Source organism: Hirundo rustica, chromosome 4 (genome assembly GCF_015227805.2).
Source record: "Hirundo rustica isolate bHirRus1 chromosome 4, bHirRus1.pri.v3, whole genome shotgun sequence".
NCBI lineage: Eukaryota > Metazoa > Chordata > Aves > Passeriformes > Hirundinidae > Hirundo > Hirundo rustica.
Genome location: NC_053453.1, coordinates 24,420,573 through 24,440,364, shown reverse-complemented (window position 1 = coordinate 24,440,364; position 19,792 = coordinate 24,420,573). Strand labels below are relative to the sequence as shown.

The following is a 19,792-nucleotide window of genomic DNA, read 5'->3' as shown; positions in this document are numbered from 1 at the left end:
AAGCTGACAAACTCAAACCTCCCCAAACCATTCCCATTCATATGTTTCCAAAAACACATGCTAAAAATAACACCGGCCTGATTCCATCATCCCTACAGCTAATTTAAGATAATTAATTACATAGTGATTAGACTGCTTTTCATCCACAAATTGGAATATCATTTGATGCAATTAACTTTGAAGAAAACAGTTGATCTGTTCTTCATTCTTGAAATTGGCTTCAGAACAAAATAAAACAAGCCTTTTGTAACTGAAACTACTACTTGGAAAATAAGCTCAGCCACAACCCCAATTACAAACTCCTGACCTGATTTCTGAGCAAGCTTAATGCATGCTGTTCCAGCACTCAGTAAAATCCTGAAGCCAAGTTTTGCTAATGAAGTTTAGATATCAGAACCAAACATATATTCAGAACTACATGGATATCAGAAAAATGTATTAAGAACTACTTAAAAATCTGACTAGTCTAAACCATTCTTCAGTGTATTTACTCCTGTTACAATTTTTGCAAATACTAATACAGATGTTGTGGAGTTGACTGAATAAACAATTTAACATTAAGAAACAAGATTTTAAAACACTCTAAGTTATTATTTTGTAAATTAGGATTCTTTTATTTTGAAGTAAGTGAAGTGAAATTATTTTTTGTTGTAATGTTGGTTGTCACGGTAAGTTACCAGGACTTGACCTGTAATTTTTTTAAGTCATAAAGAAGCTCTCTGTTAACTAACTTAACAATTAGTTAAGAAACTTATCTTCCAACTGTAAGATAGCACCATTTAAAATAAAATTATATTTTCTTTCACTTTTTAACACAAAAATACTCTGCTAGAATGACCTATTTTTTTTTCTTCTTTCCATTGTCAATCGCGGTCCTATATTAAATGATTAACTTGAAAATATGGATTCCTGCTTCACATTCTAAAATACTTCTGAAGTTTATGAGGGATGTTGAAAAAAAAAAATTCATCTAGAAGTTTCAAGTATTTGGCTAGAATACTCTGCTGTTTGCTCACAAAGCGTATGTTAGCCATGCAAAAGCCATGAACACACAGAAACAAGACTACCTGTCTAAAAAGGCATACTTAATTCACACTTATTGACTGGCAGATCATTCAGGTGGTAGGTTATGTCTGTATAAATACTGTTTCTGATGAAGCTTATCTCTGTGAAAATATTGCTTCTGAAAACAGCTTTTTATTCTTAGGGATAAGTGTGACCATGAGGAAATACAGCTACTTGCATAAGGCAGAACACGTGAGCTAGTAAGCTCTACATGACCTGTTCTGGCGGCATATCAAGTCAAATAGCAATTATCTCCAAGAAGCCTGGGTCTTCTGGATGGACTTTTTATGGGGATTTGGAGAAGGGTAATTTGGGTCAGTCCAGGCTCATCTATTCCAGTTCACTCTGGTCTGCCAAAGTAATCAGCAGAGGGGAGTACTGGGTGGAAAGGCAGGCACTAGACAGACATTGGTGCCACTAAGTTAAAAGTTTTGGTCATAGCAAAAGCAAAACATGGAAGCAAATTAAGACAAACACCTGGAGATTTTACTGCTCTCCATCACAGCTGGGTAGTTAGTTCTTCAAGTGTTGGCAAGCATCATGCAGATACATCCGGTGGCTTGATAAAGCTGACTCCATGTAGCTGTATGTCTCTGCACCTCACTCCTTTCTACTTCCCACATCATTCCAGATTTTTCCTATCAATCAGGGTGCCACAGCCTCCAAGTACTCAGGATAGAAGAGAATCAGTTACACCATAAATGCATATGATTAGTGCATAGCTGAGTCCAAAGGATATTATTTTATCCACATCCCTCAGATTCAAGAACTCTTACAGTTTCATTCCGTCCTTCTCCACCTCTTTGCGGCAGAGGATGATTTGCAACATCATACAGCTATGCAGATCTATTAGCTAAGAGAACTACTGTCATTAAGTGCACAACAGACCTGAAGTGGTTCCTTCTTTGCTAACGGTAAAAACAAGACAGCCTGACAAGACAACTTGTTCAGTTATCTCAATCTAGTGGTTAGATCATGAAATTAGCAGTTTCCTCACGTCCATTCAAGTACAAAGAAAGTGAGGAAGTCTGTATTTTTAGGGTGAATTTCTCTCAAGCCTACAGAATTAGGGACAGCGTGTGTCACTAATGCTTTGGAAACAAAACATCTGCTATTAACTTCATGTGCTGGAAAAGCCCTCTGCTACAGCTCTCAAAAGGCAACTGTTTCCAAACAGGAAAGCTGTACATTTTGAAATTAGGATAGATTAGGACAGAATATTTCAGTCCTCTTTTATTGTGTAACTAATTTTTTTCTACAGAATGGGCTAAGAGCATATAACAGCTGCTGCCACCATGCTGGTTACAATGTGCTCTAACACGCCCTAGCTACCTACACATCTCAAATACTGTACATCTTCACTGAAAATGTGTGGGGATCATTCACTTTCCTCTTTTCCCAGAATCTCCAAAACTTGGTGTTTCTGAAGGGAGGTACTCATTATGCTTGCTTTAATTCTAAAGTTACCCTTTTCTTTTGGTGAAATCTTCTCCAGGAGAAATAGGAAAGTCTGGTTAGTTGACTTAGAAATGTCAAAATACATTTAGTCACTAAGTCCACTTTAAAAATATTCTCAATAAATTAAATCATGGTGTGATCACCCACCATGACAAGCGTAGGCTTGTGTTAACTCTTATGGTTAGACTTATGATCTTAAGGGTCTTTTCCAACCTAAGTGATTGTATGATTCTACGGAAAAAAAAAACCAAAAACAACAGAAACTTACCACTGACAACACAACACATTGAAAAATCTGAATTATAAATTCTTTTATCCTTAAATGATATAATTTCTTTCCACATGGTTAGTTAAGAAGAGGTATTAGAAAGGACTTTTAAGAAGATTTTTATATTTCTATACATCCTTTCTTAAGTCCACATAATTTAAGTAAACTTGTTTTTAAAAATCTCCACTTTGAATTGCTACATATATCCATTCACCTGAGAACAAACTACAAGTAATGAAAAAGGATTATATATAATGAAGAACAAAAATATTTCTTCAAAAAATTTTATAAATCTAAAACTTTCAATTTTCATACAATTTATTAAGGAGACATTGCTGCTGTGTGATTATCTCATTCAGGGTTCATACAATCCATTTAGTTGCTGAAATGTGATGATTTGTACAATAAAGTATTTTTCACATCCTGCCAACTATAAACAGAAGATCAACCTACAACCTCTATAATACAGATTTATCTCAAAAAAAAAAACAAAAACAAAAACAAAAAAAAAAAAAAAAACAAACACAAAAAAAAACCCAAAAAACCCCACACTGAACAATTACAGGGTGCCTATGCACTTGCTTGTTTTTATTATTGTGTTCTCACAATTCTGTCAAGTGTCTTCCTTATTTGAAATTTTGACAATAAAATGAAGAACAAAATTGCCTTTGCTGTCAGTAGGAGCTGCTCAGTAATGGTAACTGAAAATCATTTGCTTTGAAACAATTTTAGAATACATGATGAATAGCAAAGAATTGGGTCAATTATGGTCTCCCTAAAATATCAGCAACAATAACTGGATACAAGCCTAGAAGAACACACCAAACATCTATTCAGTGAGGGGAGAATAATAAATCCAGACATTATAATTAACTTGGATTCTTAATACTGCAGATAACAAGTTGAAAAAAGGAAAAAATCACCAAAGGAAAAAAAAAGTACTTTTCCACTATTTTAAAGGTCTTGGCAACAGGAAGGAAACTCAGGTGAAAAGGCCCAGGTGTTTCTACAAAAAAACCCCATAGCATCTAGGAAGCAAAGACAAAATTTACCATTTTGAGCAAAATGAAAATTCTTCCTACCCTATGCTTGATAGCAAAATTAACCCTGAAGATGTCAGAAAAATGTACAGTATCTGCCTAGCTGCAGATTTTGGATCCTAACTTTAGTTTTATTTTTAAAATACTTGAAAAGAATTATGAAATAGTTTCTCTATGTACTATCTGGAACATTGGATCAGGGGTCTGTAATTGTGACACTAATAAATATTTTATTAAATAAACCCACAAAGTACTCTTGAAAGGAGTGGCTTTAGTGGGATTATGTTCCACCTATTACTCTGAAATAAAATTTTGACTTTACTAAAAATTAATGGAATATTTGCCATTAGTATATCTGGATTTCATCTTTAGTGTCCAAACCAGCATAATGATTCCACTTACAATATAAAAATCTGGAGGTTTTTATGTAGGTAGAAAAAACTACATTAACGTGCACTGGACTTTTAAAACAAACTGCTGTTTGAGAGCCTTGTGTTAAAAGTCTGAACATCATTGCTAGGAGTTTGTATCCATGAAATTCGTATCTGTTAGCAACACGCTTGCTGCATTTCATAAATATGTTCATAAAATATGAAGACTGACTGTTGAAAGGCTCAGAAATGCTACTTCCTCAATACAGAGGAGGGGTGGAGTCATGGGGAAAGAAAAAACCCCACCTTTTTATTTTCTCAGGAGCGCCTAACTAACAAATGAAGGCTATTTCATTTAGTTCAAAAATAAAGACAGCTCACTTTATTTCCCAAGTGACACACTATTCTGACACCATCTTCCATCATTTTCACTGCTGCTGCTGCAGATCAAAACCCTGATGACCACCTATTTGCTGCTTACTCCCTGTAGAGAAAAGTTCGTTCTTTCAAGCTCCTATTGCTACAAAAGATCTTTAGTTTTTTCACAGAATATGGAGTAATAATACCTGGTAGCTTTTTACACAAAGGGAATGGAGAATTAGAATGGATGTTCCTGCAGAATGCTACCAATTTTTGGTGTTTCAAATGCTTTCCGAGTTCCAAAATTCTGCTTCAAGAAGCACTGCTTATACATATGCTATACCATGACTTTGGTCATATATCTATCACTTTTAATTTCACATTTTTAGGAAGAATGCATTTGACCTAACTGAATGTTAAAAACTTATGAAGTAAGCTTCCACTAGTTTACACGGATGCCTTCCTAGATCTTAGTATCATTTACCTGTATGTCCATTCGTAGCAGCAGAATACAAGGCAGAATAGCCATCTTCACAAGAGTAATTAATGTCCAGTCCTTCTTCATTAAGCAGCATCGATAATAAAGTGACATTTCCCTGGGCGGCAGCTTGGTGAAGAAGGGTGGGCCTGCCACCCAGGGGGACAGGACCACCACTTGTTAACAAAGGGGTTAGGGAGGAAGACCAGCCTGTGAGTTAAAGCAACAGAAGTTAGAGATATGTAAATAAAGCATTTTCTGTGTTCTTTTAATCTTGAAAATGACTGCATTTGTTAGTTTAGCAAAAGTTTTGTGGTGGTGTTTTGTCTACACATTAGAAGGTATTCTGAAGAATAAGAACTGCATTCAGGGGCGACCCTTGTTAATACAAATGAACAGGACTTGACTACAAAAGGCCAATTGAAACTTGTGAAATGTAGTAGCATCTGGATGTCTCAAAAAAATTATAAAAACTAACAGAAGTTTTAGACAAGTTTTAATTGCAATATTGCAAATTGCAATGTTTTTAAAGCATGCATAGAAAAGTTTTCAAAACAAATTACTTATTTTCACATGTAATTTTATCCTCCTTAGCGCAGATTTTAGCATTTATCTATTTAGTATTTATAGAACTCATATGCAGCTATAAAGATAAATTGCACAGAGAGCCCTTAATGACTTCAGGTGCCTTTCAACAGGTTTGAAAAAACACGTAGAAATCATTTACACAAATAATACAGAAAAAATATATTTATTACTGATCTCTCCATTAAGGGAATGCTCCTTTTATTCAGTTATACTTAAACAATATATTATGAAATGCTCTGATGGAAATGAATAACAGGTTATATAATATTTATGTATGAAAGCTTTCAAGTCACTCCATTAACAAAGAATATTCAACCCAAAACTCTGAAAGCTTAGGACTTGTGGTTAAATGTTCTGTTGACTACTTATCAGCTTTAGTAGGGACTTTGTTAAGAATATGAAGTTTGCTGCATAAAACATGGAATATTTTGTGCATTCTTCGTTGATCAAAGACTGCAAGAGAAAATAGGAAAAAGATTGCTGTTGGTTTTTTTTTTTTTTTTTTAATATTTTCACTACTACCTTTAGAAAATACACATTAGATTTATCTCTTGAATAAATAACTTTCTTCTGTGGCCATAAATAGGCTACCATATGAGGCTGAAATCTGACAAAGCAAGTTAATGCCTCTCTTAATGCAGTTTTGCAATGCCTGAGACTGAAGAAGAGCTGCAGGGTATTAGCTTCAGGTCCATTCAAGCTGGTAAGTGCAATCCAACATGTTGAACTAGAAAAAGTATGTGGTAGTAGCAGTACCATGCTGGGATGATCTGCTCCACATTTTTGGAAAAGAAAATGAAATACAAAAATTCCCCAACAGAAGCCTACAGAAACAATCGACTGGGTACCTTGTAAGACCTTGTTACACTTTAACTAATATCAAGACTGACACAAGAATTCACCATCCGAGCAATACGAATAAAAATACATAATTTGATTCCAGTTAAAAACAACAACAACAAAATGCTTGAAATATTTTCATATTTGTTTCTAAAGTAAGCTAAATTTGTCAATTTAAATTAAGTTTACTAGTTAAGTATCTAAAGGAAACATATTTTCAGTATTTTCCCAATATTATTAGCTTAATATTAAACTTATTTTTTTCATATTCAGAAGTCACCATTGCAGCTATGAAGTTACCTTATAAATCCAAATTTAAACCAAACACAAATTGCAAAATTAACCCCATCCCCCATCTTCTTATAACTTAAATTCTGAAGCTACCTTCTGACTATTAATACTCTTAGTAATACTTATTTCTGCAATACTTTTAATCAGAGGACTTTGAGGGTTTCTGAAGTTTATTTTAAAAACCAATAAGCAATATACAAAGTAAACTGTATCCTTTAAGTGGCAAAATGCATTATCTTCAACTTCCAGTATTTGAGAACAATTAACTCTTACAAAATTCCCTAAGGTCCAAAGAAAAACTTACGGTATTCCTTTCCATTGTGAAAGTGGTTTGATTTTCCCAGTCTTTGGTAATTCTTTGAAACTAACTGTGCTGCAGCTGTAGCTATACATATATTAATGTTTTTAAAATAGTACTTGTGTAGTTTTTACTGTCTTCTTGTAGTAATTAACTGACAGTGGATATTACCAAGGTGGCACTACAATTACTATAATTGTTTACCCAAGTAACACTGGAATTTTGGTAATATGAAGAGTATTTTGGGTTTCCTTTCCTTTTGAAACAATTTCAGTTTTTGATGTAGTTTATTTGCTTGTTTGTTTGCTTGTTCTTGGGGCATCCTTAAGAGAAATGCCAAAATGAAAGCAATTTTTTAATGTCACATCTTAATTTTCATTTCAGCTCCTTGAAAAGAAAAATATGTTGTTGCAATTCAGAGACAAAATTCGTTATACTAGGTTACCATTAAGTGAAAACCTTCTACTGATAAAGAAACAAAAATAATAACATAAATATAAATTTACATTCTATTATCAATGTGAAGCAGTAGAATAAAATTCAATTCATCCAACAAAATGCACCAGCATTAGAAGATACCAATAAATAAGGGACACCATTACAGACACAAAAGGTTAGGAGATGTGAGGCATCTGTGAAAGCTTGTAGGGCATGCAGTGATGAAGGGCAGAGGGACAGACAAAAACAGCTTCTGGCATCAGCTTCAGAATGTGAGATGGTTAATTTCAGAGCCTGGGTTCATCCTTCACCCCCCAGCCACACACATTTTTATCTTCAAAGCCAATTGTAAAGAGAGAATAAGTCAATTATTACAGGAATGAGCAGAATAAGAAAATATATTTCATTGAAGAGTGACATAGAAAGCACAAAAGAAAGTGAAAGCAGAAACCCCAGGGGTATGATAATCCAAACGCCTACATTTGTTTCCATTTTGAAGTCTTACAGCCATTTAACTGTAGAAATCCAAACAGAGCAGAAGCATTTTGGCACTGATTCAAAGGCTGCTGAAGTTAATGCTGCCACAGCATTTTGAACCAGGCCATAAATGTTCATTGTAATGTCTCTATGTGGAGCCTGCTTAACATTAATGATGAAGGTCCACGTCTTTCCCTACCAGGGATGAAAAGAGCAACACGTGCTACAATAGCCGTCTCTAAAGGAAGCTATGATATGATTTAGCAGAATGTATAAGTGACAGGATCAGAGCTCCCATTTTAAGTTTGCTCTTAATAGTTCCTCTCCCTAGAACCAAGATACTTCCTTACTAGAAATTAGGCTGTTGATATGTTCCTGAAGTAATCTGAGCTAACTAGGAAACTCTTTTAAAATTAATAAATATAATACTTTAGTGATTAGGTTACTAACAATTCTTCTGACTCCACAGTAAGAAGAAAGATGCATGAATTTATTGATAAAAATGTATAAAAATTAAGGATTCTGTCAATGTCCTTTAGTATGTTACAATTGTTTGGCACTCTTGTTAAAAATACTGAAAAATTCTGATTGAAGCTTACTACTTACTATACAATAAAATATAGATAAGATTTAACCATACTCTGCTTTTACTCAATGTAAAATTGAAATTGTAAACATTTTCTGCAAAAAAGTAAATAAAAGATATTAAAATCAAACAGATCATTAATAAAACTAACTGATTCTGTGTCTAGAGGACAGGAAAATGCAGATATGTGAAGGAGATTTCAGCAGTATATGTAATTTGTTAGATGTTTCTCACCGCAAAAAAAGTAATACTTAAAAAAGAAGCTGAAAAAAGGGAGTAAGAGGCATAAATTCAAGTATTACCGACCACATTATCGTAACAAAACCAGAGCTACTAAATTTGGTTAATCTTTCTATTTCTATATATATTTATAAAACCATATATACTTAGCATAAAATTTTGAAGGAAATGTTTTCCATACTTGCATAATATCTGTTGCTTCTAAATTCATTTAGTTCTGCAGTTTGCCAGGACACTTGGCCAAAATAGATTAAATTCCCTTAAAAACTTAAAGAAAATGAGATTGAAGAATAAGTGTAATAAAATATAAGCATTATTTTGGGTAAAACACAAAGAACCTCCTGAATATTTATGTGAATATTACAGATAAAGTTATTAAGATTCCTTGAGCCTGTATTTAGCCAGTAAAGGAGATACTAAAAGAACATCTCTATATTAATAAAATAAAATAGAATAGCATACAGCTAAGTAGAGTTTGAGCAATCTTACTTAGCAAACTTTAGATCATGGGATACGTTTCCCATCTGCAATTGCAAATATCCCCAAAAAACACTGTCACTTACAAAGTAGTAAGATCAAATGTTCAGAGCAAGGATTATAATAGAATTAAATCAACAAATATTTCCATGTCTCCTCAAAAAAAGTGAAGGGAGTTAGAGAAAGAAAGCAGTCTTAAAAAAAACCCAAACTAATAATTCTTGACAAAAAGTCTTCTCTTTGAGAATTTTCTCTGTGAATGTTCACACATTTCATAAGAAACACAAATATTTGCGGGTAGAGTCCGATTGAAAAGAATTATTTTTCTCCTAAGAAAAAAGTTATTACCTCAAAGTACCAACTAAAGCAAAAACAATACATGGAGTTATTAAAAAAAGCACTGGTAATTACATTTTTAAGGTATGAGATTTATTCTTCTAAAGGATAATCAATAACTATCTTAAATTATTACCAAATATTAGATAATTAATATAATACTAGCTGTTACATACACCTAATTGATGCTGATGGGATTTGTGGAAGACAATGTCTTGCTTACAAAAACTGTTCACTTTGAAGCTGGACTTTTCCAGTAATTTGTTCTATGTTCACAAAATCTTTTTTTTTTCTTTTTTTTTTAAGAATTTTTAAATTCTGTTATGAAGCCTAATAACACTTGAAGGCAAATTAAGTTTGGAAAAGATTTTAAATACTGGGAGATTAATGATCTATCTGACATGGCAATCAGATTCATCTTGGAATACGAATTTAAGATGAAAATTCAGGACATCCATATGAAAACCAGTAAACTAATAGGCAGTCAAATCCTAATGTTGTTGACTCTGAGGAGCAGTAGAGAAACAGAAGGATAAGACTTCTGAGCTCATACTTCTATGGCACAGTTTGGAAAGGAGTGAGGATTCTGACAGTAACGTGTGACATCCAAATGTTAAAAGGATGACTAGGTTACTCCTGATACATGTAGAAAGTCTTCAATGAAGTGGAATGGGAATAAAAATTGCTTAATAACAGGAAACCTGAATCTCCTATATACACATGCTCAATTTTGCCACTCAGTGTTTTTGGAATGGCTTCCCCAGGACTGTGTTTTTCAACTCAGTTATTAGCTAGTGCTGCAGCTACCAAGAGAAAGTGGTTGGTTATGTGTTGAAAGCAGATCAGCTGTGCAGGGCTTTCATGCCCTACAGATGACGATGCAAGGACTAGAGTTATGAGGGACTGCAGTACAATAACTGAACTAACTGTTGAAAGTTTGAGACAATTCAAAATTCTTCAATGCTGATTAAGGTCTAACGTGTTCCATAACTATGTGTTCCTTTTTTTCACTGCAATGCAAGTCAAGATAAAGAAGAGCTTCTACCCAATGTTCTAGTGCTACTGAACCCAGCAGGGAAATACGTTGATTAAAAGCTTTATAGGAGATCTACAATTCACTGAATCAGTAGATCAGTATTTTTTCACTTTAATGCCATCAAGAAGATTCCGTGAAGCACATTAGACACACCAGTAAGTCCCCACCAAAATGCAAAATGAGTAGCAAATACACACATTGACTCTAGAAATAGGATTATCAACAGTTAGATTTTAACTTTCCAACAGTAAACTTTTGCCTATATCTGTTGAAGTAAACATCTGAGATGCCCTACATGAGTATTAACAAAGCCTAAGACCAAAAAAAAAGAACTACAGAAAAACAGCAATAAAAGTGAAACATATTCTTTGGTCATGTCGTGATATATAGGAAACTGTAATGTTATACAGGCAATTACGTCTTAATATGCAATCAGCTACCTCCATAGCAGAATAACATATCCCCAGCTATGCCCTGTTCTTTAAAAGATGCACACAGCATCAAAATACATATTCCATGGTTGATCCCCTGTAGAGGTAATATTCGAAACCTCATTTCAGACTGAGAAAGCATCCTGAAGTCCAAAATACTAGCATTAACCAAAAATAAATGAAAAATAATTTAAAGAAATTTGTTTAATACACTCTAATCTGCAGCTCACATACTTTAAACATTAGTTCTCCTTAACTTTAAAAAAAGCCTCCAATATGGAGATTTCCTTGAAGAAGCAAACTTAATTATAACATTGCTAAATCAGCATAAGAATTCCCATACCCCTGAAATGTGGAAAAAACATAAACGAAAATTTTAGCCTTTAGAAAGTACGAAAGAGAAAGTTACAAGATAAATAAAGCAAACAAGACGTATAAGAAAACCAAAACATTATTTTTGAGGGAGACAGTTTGTAGCATATCATTCCCTTTACCTGATGCTGTTACCAGGAGGCTGTCTGAATCACATGGTCTACAGGATGAAGCACTAACAGGGTTTATGGAGGAGCTACAGGCAATGGTGGTGGGAATGACAAAGGAATTTTCTGAACATGCAGGTTGGTTCAGTCCAGGAAAGTGGGAAGGCCAGGCACCCACCTGAGATGAGGCTATGGCTGGTATGGCACAGCCTGCAGGTGCCACAGATAAATCTATAGCAGGTTTTGGTGGCAGCTGAGGTGAGGACTTAGAAATAATTTCCTCATTTATTACCCTGATTCCTTGCTGTGAACTTGAAAGAGGTGAGGTCATGGTTTTGTTGTCAGTTTTTGCACTTGTATTTGGGGATCGATTGCTATCCATTAAAACTTTAAGCTGTGGGTGCGGTGGAGAAGGAGCTTGTGAAAGCCCTGGCTTTTTAGGAGGAATAGGTGGAGGGTTTCCTCTGTCAATTCTTGATACACTTGGAGTCTTTAAAGGCATTCTACCAACTGGGGGGTAAGTGCCAGCTTCCACTGAATGTGATGTCCCTGGCCGCGATGGAGAGCTACCCTGAGGGCTTGTAAACCTTGAAAGAACTTGGGTAACGGTATTCCGAGCCGCCTGTTTGCCAACAAGGTTGTCACGACTAGTAGGGGATACATCCCTTGAGGGAGGGCTTTGGGTTGTGTTTCCATTTTGGTCTTGATCATTTGTATTCGCTTGAAATCTAAACCTAGCTGCTTGGACTCGTGGATTTAGGCCTGGATGGGCAGTAGTGTTGGCAGATGGTGAATGCAAACTGTGTACAGAGGAAGAGAGAGAGGAATTCTGAGCTGTGGCAGTTGGTGTGGTAGGGGTGCAAAGTGAGTTACTATTTGAAAAAGGGGAAGTGCTACTTGATAAATCAGGGGATGAGCCTGCACTTGGTCCATTTTCTTCTATTCTGTTTTGATTCTGTGCAAGAACAGGAGTCGTGGGAGGGACAAGTTCACTAGATGAAGATTGCCTATCAATGACAGGCTTCACAAATGCTGCATTGGCACACACATTCATTTTTGAATTGCCAGACACTAGTGGGCTCATTGTAGAAGGCTTATTAGAGACAGTCAAAGGCAACTTTTTAGCATTTTCTACGCTACTGTCCGTCATTACAGTCTCTGTTTGACAAGCAACAGTTCTTGAACTTGGCTCTTCTGTTTCAACCGAAACAGAAACAAGATTCCTATCACTATTCTTCCGAGAAAGATTAGCTTTACTTTCATTCTCCTTTTTTAATTGCTCAATCATTTTGATCATTTTATCTCTTTCTTCTCTGAGGTCACTGGTGTGTGTTTCCTCTTTGTGAAGCTTGGCACGCAACTGTTCTCTCTCTGTGTCAAACTCAGACAGCTGCTTTTCCATTTGAGCTTCCATTTGTGTACTCCTTTGTTTCTCAGCTGCAAGAGACTCCTCCAATTCAGTAGCTTTTTTCTTTTCCTCTTCAAATTTTGACATCACTTCTTCCAGTTTCTGGGCTTCTTCTACAATTCTGCCAGACAACTGCTTACACTCTTTCACTAGCATCAATACTACATGCTTATTCTTTCCACGTTCTTCTTCAAGGCGAGCAGATAGCTTTTTGTGCTCGAGCTCAAGATTCTGTAACTGAGATTTTTCCATTTCCAGCTGTAAGAAAACAGAGAAAATAATTCTCATTAACAATTCTCATTTCATAATAACCTAGTATTAACCTGACACTGATATTTTAATCTTTGAGAGTATGACTAAAATGAACCCAGGAAGGTAATTTGTGATATCTAACACAGGTGCATATAATCTTATACAATAAAAAGAAAGAGTGAGCCATTTCAGTAAAGCAATTCAGAAACGAGGTAAACTCTTTAAATTTCCTCTCATGACAAGAGAGACTCCCCAAAGAGGTTAAATGCTTGTGATTCCTAACCGATGGAACTACCCATTCTCCGAAAATTTGACATAAGACATAAAGTCATCTCCATAAAGGAACCAAACATAAGTAAGAGATGAGCTTTGAAAAAAACCTTTGAAGACAGAAGTGAAGGGGGGTTAGGTTTTATCTCCTCCAACTGAAGGAGATTAAGTCCATCATGAACATAACAGGTATCCTGTATCTTGTTTTAACATTTATAAATATGACAACTTCTTGGCACAGGCACAAATATTTTCCTGTATTTCCTATTATTTCACTAATAGTGAAAAGCCTCATCAATATCAGCAAGGGATAAGTTAAAATCAAAGAACTATTACTAAAAGGTAGATAATGGATAAGAATAATTTTTCCCCTTAATCATACAGCCATTGCCTCTAATTCATTTCGCTTACTCTTTATGCTTTTATTCACAGACCCTCTTTCAGAATAGCAATACAAAAATATTGCAATACACCATTTATTATGAGGAAGAAATCATTGTGGCAAATGATACCTACATTTTCAAACACTTCAAAACCTGTTTAGCAGCACAGGGGCTGCACCGGGTTTTAGAGCTTTATGGCAGGTTGACACTGTACAATGCCTTTAACAAAACCCCTTCTTAAAAACAGTATCATAGACTCATAGAATGGTTTAGGTTGGAAGGGTTAAAATAAGGTATGGCGTTATCAGTCATTGCTAAGAAAACTGTATCATCATCAGTGATTATCATCTCTTCAGTTCTGTTAATGGAAGTACAACTGCAAATTAAATTAACAAAATATTATAATGACCCTGTACTTAGGAATGGTCCCAATCAAAGTTTACAAATGAAAAAAAGCCCTTATTTTTTCTCAATGATTTCATTGTGTTTTCAAAGGATACAACAGCATTTGCATGGTTCACTAGAATTTCAAAACAAGTGGAGCATCCAACTGTTTCTCTTCTTTGTTAACATAGGTACAAAAATCATGAGAAATGTATACAATTTCTAAAGCTTGGAGACATATAAAGGTTACAGTGAAAATATTTTTTGTCAAAGCTTTCTATACTTTATTATTCTGCTATTTTGTTCTCAGATGAGGTTATTGTTCTATAGATTAAGTATTGTGAAATTATATTACTTCCAAATAATTACAAACAGATTTTAATATTTAACTGGCATGAAATCAGCTTAACATACTATTATAATACCTTATTTGTAAGCATTGCATACCAATGAAGCCTCCCTAATATAAATGTAAATCCTCTATTTGACTTGTATATACAAAAGCAGCATTATTTTCTCATTTTACATTGTCTATGTCTCTCTCTTACCCTCTTGCTCTTCTTTTGGCTGCATCATCTTGAATAGGAAAAAATGCTTTTACACAGTATTTTTTCCTTTAGATGACAGATTTGGAACTAGATGCAATTATTTATGAGTTTATAAAATAACTTGAACCTGATCTTTGCAAAATGTACTATATGCTTACACTATATCATATCAGTAATATATAAAATCTAGAAATGAGTCCAAGAAGGATTTGAAAAGGGGGAAAAAATATACTAAGAAAAAATATAGTGTCCCACACTATAACAATTAAACAATTAACCAGAAAAGGTCCTTCAAAGATGAGTGACAGCATGCCTTGTATGAAAATGTTGAGGAAGCTTGGCTTGCACAGTTTAGTGAAAAATAGACAGAGAGGAAATCTAACTGCAATATCCTTTTGAAGGGCCCTTACAGTGATGGCAAGAGTCAAATTCATCTTTGTAATGGCAGGTGGGGCTCCATAATAAAAGGTTACAGAAAAGAAAACTTGCCCCTTGAGAGGCTCAGTCTCAGAAAAAAAGCTCTTCACAAGGATACCAGTGAGGAAAAGAAGCAGTATTGACATTCCTGGAAGTTTTCATGACTAAGCAAGACAAATTCACAGATGACCAGATGAACTGATGATGATAATCTGCTTTAAGCACAAGGTTAGAATAAATTACACCAACAGACCCTTTCCAACCCACGCTTGTCTTTCTTTGAGCATGCATCCCAATACTAACTCCTCTGCAAACTCTCAACAAATCAAGAAATGTCATTTTGATGATCTGTTTTGTGTTCCCAGGAAAACTCAAAATTAACTTTCACAGCAGCTCCAAGAAAAGCACTCAAAGAGATGGAAGATGATGGAGACTTAACACAAAGCAGATGACATCTGAGAATTAGATGTTTGTATATAGTAAGCCTATGACTTACAGTCCTTTGTGCACCTCCTTGATTTTTCTACATGCTGGTATATTTTTATGCCTTTTTTTGAGATCAAATAAAAATTTTATTCACAGAATACTTTTGAGGTGATTATATTCACAGATATTATGTCTCCCCCAAAATAAGAATTCACTCTGAGTCTGTTTAAAGTTCAGCAATATCCAGAGAAAATAAACACAGCTGTACAGGGATATCATTATTTAGAGTGGGACAGTGAAGCAATTCCAAACACAAAGATAGAGGCATCACACATTTAGAGGAGGAATCACTCTTGGAGGGACCGGGTGCAGATGGCTTGACAAACCTTACATTTGTCAAGGCTGATTTATTTTCCTTACACTGTGTCACCCTATCTTGTTGAACATTTTTCAAAGTCCATGAAAACACTTTCATTACCCTCTTCAACAGAAGGATTTGAGAGATGGAGAACAGACAGAAAAATGTGGAATGGAGGGAAAGTAATGGTTTGTGAACTAATGTAGATGGTTGAGAGATAGATCATCTGTTGCCACAAACCCAAGGAGTTTAAGAATGTCGTGTACAAATAGCATTTCTAATGGAGCTTAAAAGAGGAAGATGTAATTCAGTAGAGTCATACACACAGCTGCTCAATTTGAAACATGCAGTTTGTTTTCAAATCCTTAAAATTATGATTTAAAGAAAAAAGGCTCATGTATTCCTCTAGGAAGAAAAAGACAAAAGCATCCTTTCCTGTACAAACACGCATAGAGAAACAGACTTTGGTAAAAAAAGACCAAAAAAGGATTTGAATTTGTAAATTTGTAAATTTGAATTTCCATATTAATATACTGACATATTCTTAATATGTGAGCCCATCTTAGGAGCATGTATCTGTCCATATGATAAAAGCTGGAAATAGATGAAGAATTTAGGTAAAAGAAGAGACTTGTGGCCAAGCAATGAAACAAGAAACTAATTCAACTGTCCTGGTTGTGTCAGGGTTTCTCCCAATATCCTCTTACAGTCACAAGAAGTAAGCTAGCTTGTCCTTTCCTAGTTTTCTATTTACTAAGCTTACAGGAAAGAAAATTATTACTTAAGAGTTCCCAGAAATAAGTGCGAGGTACGTACTAGTAATAGTTCACATTAAACTGTTTGAAGACTTACCTATCATATATAAAGTCTAGTAATATCCTCCTTTTTTTAAATCTGTTTTCCTAAAGTATTAACAGAGTAATGATGTTTAGTTAAACTAAACTAAACAACAGAGCTAAAGTGACAACAAAATGTTCGCTGGTTTAATTTAAGCATGTATTTCCAGCAACTTCCAGCACTTTTGCATGTATGCTTTTTCCCAAAGAGCAACCATTACCAAAATCAATTTTATTGTCAATTGTCTCAGCCTGTTTGTTGTTTGAGGGGTTTTAAGTCAGTGTAAAATTGCCACCAAAAAGCTGTATCACAGCAGTATCTAGTATAGGCATTCTATCCATCTTATACACAGTGAAGATGATTAAACACATATTTTTTTTTTCTAATTTATTCAAAAATACCTTGTCTAGATTAGTCCTTTATATGACTGTTTCCTCTCATTCCTCTCAGAAACCCCACCCCAACACATTCATCTTTTGCTATGTTTTAGAAACTTATGGCTTATGTATTAGTGAAATACATGCCACCAACCAATCATTCACTTTCAAAATGATATTGTTTTATCTTCAATCTGGCACTTATTACAATGTAATTTTTCCAAAATTATTTTCTTTTCACAGTTAATGTTCTAAATATGCAAAAAAGTGTTTTTAGAGCTATAAAACATTTTTACTGATTTAAGAACTAGAGACACCTAATGTAAAATTAAATTATTTACTTTATTCAGGTTAGAATGAAGATAACAATATGTCCTCATAACTCCAAAGGTATTGATTTAAAAATATATTGTGATGATGCTATCTCAGTTCACAGTGAGCTATCTACTTACATATCCACTGTATCAACTGATACCAGTTATATTTAAGTTTTTCCATAAATAGAGCTAAATTCACAGAACAAATGAAGTGTGCATACAAAATATTACCAGAAAACCAACACCTTACCCTATATGAAAATTATGTGGCAAAATTTCAACACTCATAATGTTAATCAAGACAAAGATGCAAACTAAAAAAGTGACATGAAAGAACAAATCAGGAAAGGGAAGAGGAGAAAGTCAACAGCAGCATACCTTCTTTTGTCTGTTTTCAGCAGCAGCCAACTGAGCTGACATTCTTTCTTGCATTTTCCTGCAGTGAGCCATAACAGCTTCTAAAATGGACAGAGGGTTCATGCATATTGGCTTCTTCTCTTTATCAGCAGCACCTGCCTCAAAGTCTCTCTGAAGAGCCAGAAATGGGTCACTCAAATTAAATCTCCCATATCGCTCCTGGATAAAAACTTCTTTGCGCCGGGCCTAACAGAAAAAAAGAAAAAGGCAATCTAAAAACAGAGAAATAAAACTAAATGCATTCTTTGAAGTACAACCACACATAGAAGAAACTTAGACAACAGAGGAAGCAATATAAGGTCATTTAAGATTTTAAAATATTTTCTTTAGGTATTGATTTACATCCTCTAAAAGAAAAATATGCCTCAAAAAAATCAGAAAAACACCCACAGTGCAGAGAAACACCATCAAGAAAGAGAAATATTCCAAAAATAGAGAAAAACATTTTTCTGCAACTTGGTTCAAATTCTGTTTTGAAGAATAAGGGGAAAAAAAAAAAAAAAAAAAAAAAAAAAGACTAAAGCAATTCTGAGAAACAAAAGAGGAGAAGAAGACCAAATGCTTACCCATTGGGTTAGCACATAATTTGGAAAGTTGAAATTAAAATTTTAACATATGCAAAGTTCATGAATGGTAACACACATTTGGGAGCATGAGAAAACAAAGAACATTAAGAACTATGTTAGAAAAAACTCCTCAAAGACTAACTACAAATTACATACCTTAGTTAATGCCCAACTTTTTTCTATATATTGTCGACAAAATTGAAATGCTGTATATGAGAATTTGTCTGGAAAAGAAACAAGTGTGCCTACATACTCTGATGCTTGAAATACTTCTAGTTTGTTTTCCAATGTGATAGCATAAATAGAAATTGATTTTTTATATTAAAAATACCAGGTCCTTGGAACCTAACTTCAGAAAAAGCTGACAGTTCACTCAGACCTAGTCTGGTTTGGCTTACAAAGTCACGTAGTGACTGGCTGAAGAGATAAAAAAATAGACAGAACCTAGGTATTTTTAATAAAGTGCCTTGCAAATAACCCCTAATTAGTCAAGTTAGTCTAATATTTTAATCTCTTAATTTATAACTTATAAAATAAAACAGCTAGTTCCAAAATATGAAGTTACAGGACAGTATGTAGCTTAGGAATTTAACCTCCATGGAAAGGAAAGCATGAAAACCAATAGCCTTACCATAAATGGATCAAATTGCTAATCAGCCAAGCAAGACAAGAATCCAAGCAGGTTAAGAATTTAAACAGAGAGGGATGAACAGTCCATATATAAATTATCAACAACTTAAAAACCATTTAGTTTACATAAAGTGAGACATCAAAGTAAAGGAAAAAACCAGATGTAGCAGGTTGGCTATAAGTATGAAAAGAAGACCATCAAGACCCCTCATTGTTAAATGCAAAGAAAAAGCCAAGACAATTAACTGATCTTAGAGGCAAAGGCAATCACCTGTGCCTTCATGGAAACAGATTGCCAGTGAAATAACGCGTATTTTCCATTTTTTTCTATGACCCATGACCAGCTGTCCTCTTGACACACACTAAATGCATGTAATATGAATATATTCTCTGAAATGTTTTCTAACATGCACAGCAATTAAGAGAGCAGGGCAAAAAGAAAAGTAAGAAAAGCACCTGTCAAAATATCAAGACGACCAGAGGTTCAGATTCATTAACCAAGAAAAGGATGAAACTAAACAGTAGGGATGAGCTCCATCTGAATGAAAATCAAAACCAGAATTAAAGTGGCTATAGGAAAAAGGTAAACACTGTGGAAAAACCAACAGGTCTCAAATAGCACGTGGTTTGGGATGACAGACTGGC

General features: G+C 34.5%; 1 protein-coding gene across 1 annotated transcript in view; it reads right to left on the bottom strand.

Moving 5' to 3' along the window:
• Positions 1 to 19,792, bottom strand: part of CTTNBP2 (cortactin binding protein 2) — an 80,635-nt gene that overhangs the window by 30,588 nt on the left and 30,255 nt on the right. Inside the window, 3 exon segments of the mRNA XM_040062461.1 lie at positions 5,047 to 5,250; positions 11,573 to 13,223; positions 17,913 to 18,137. Coding sequence (XP_039918395.1) covers positions 5,047 to 5,250; positions 11,573 to 13,223; positions 17,913 to 18,137 — 2,080 coding nt within the window.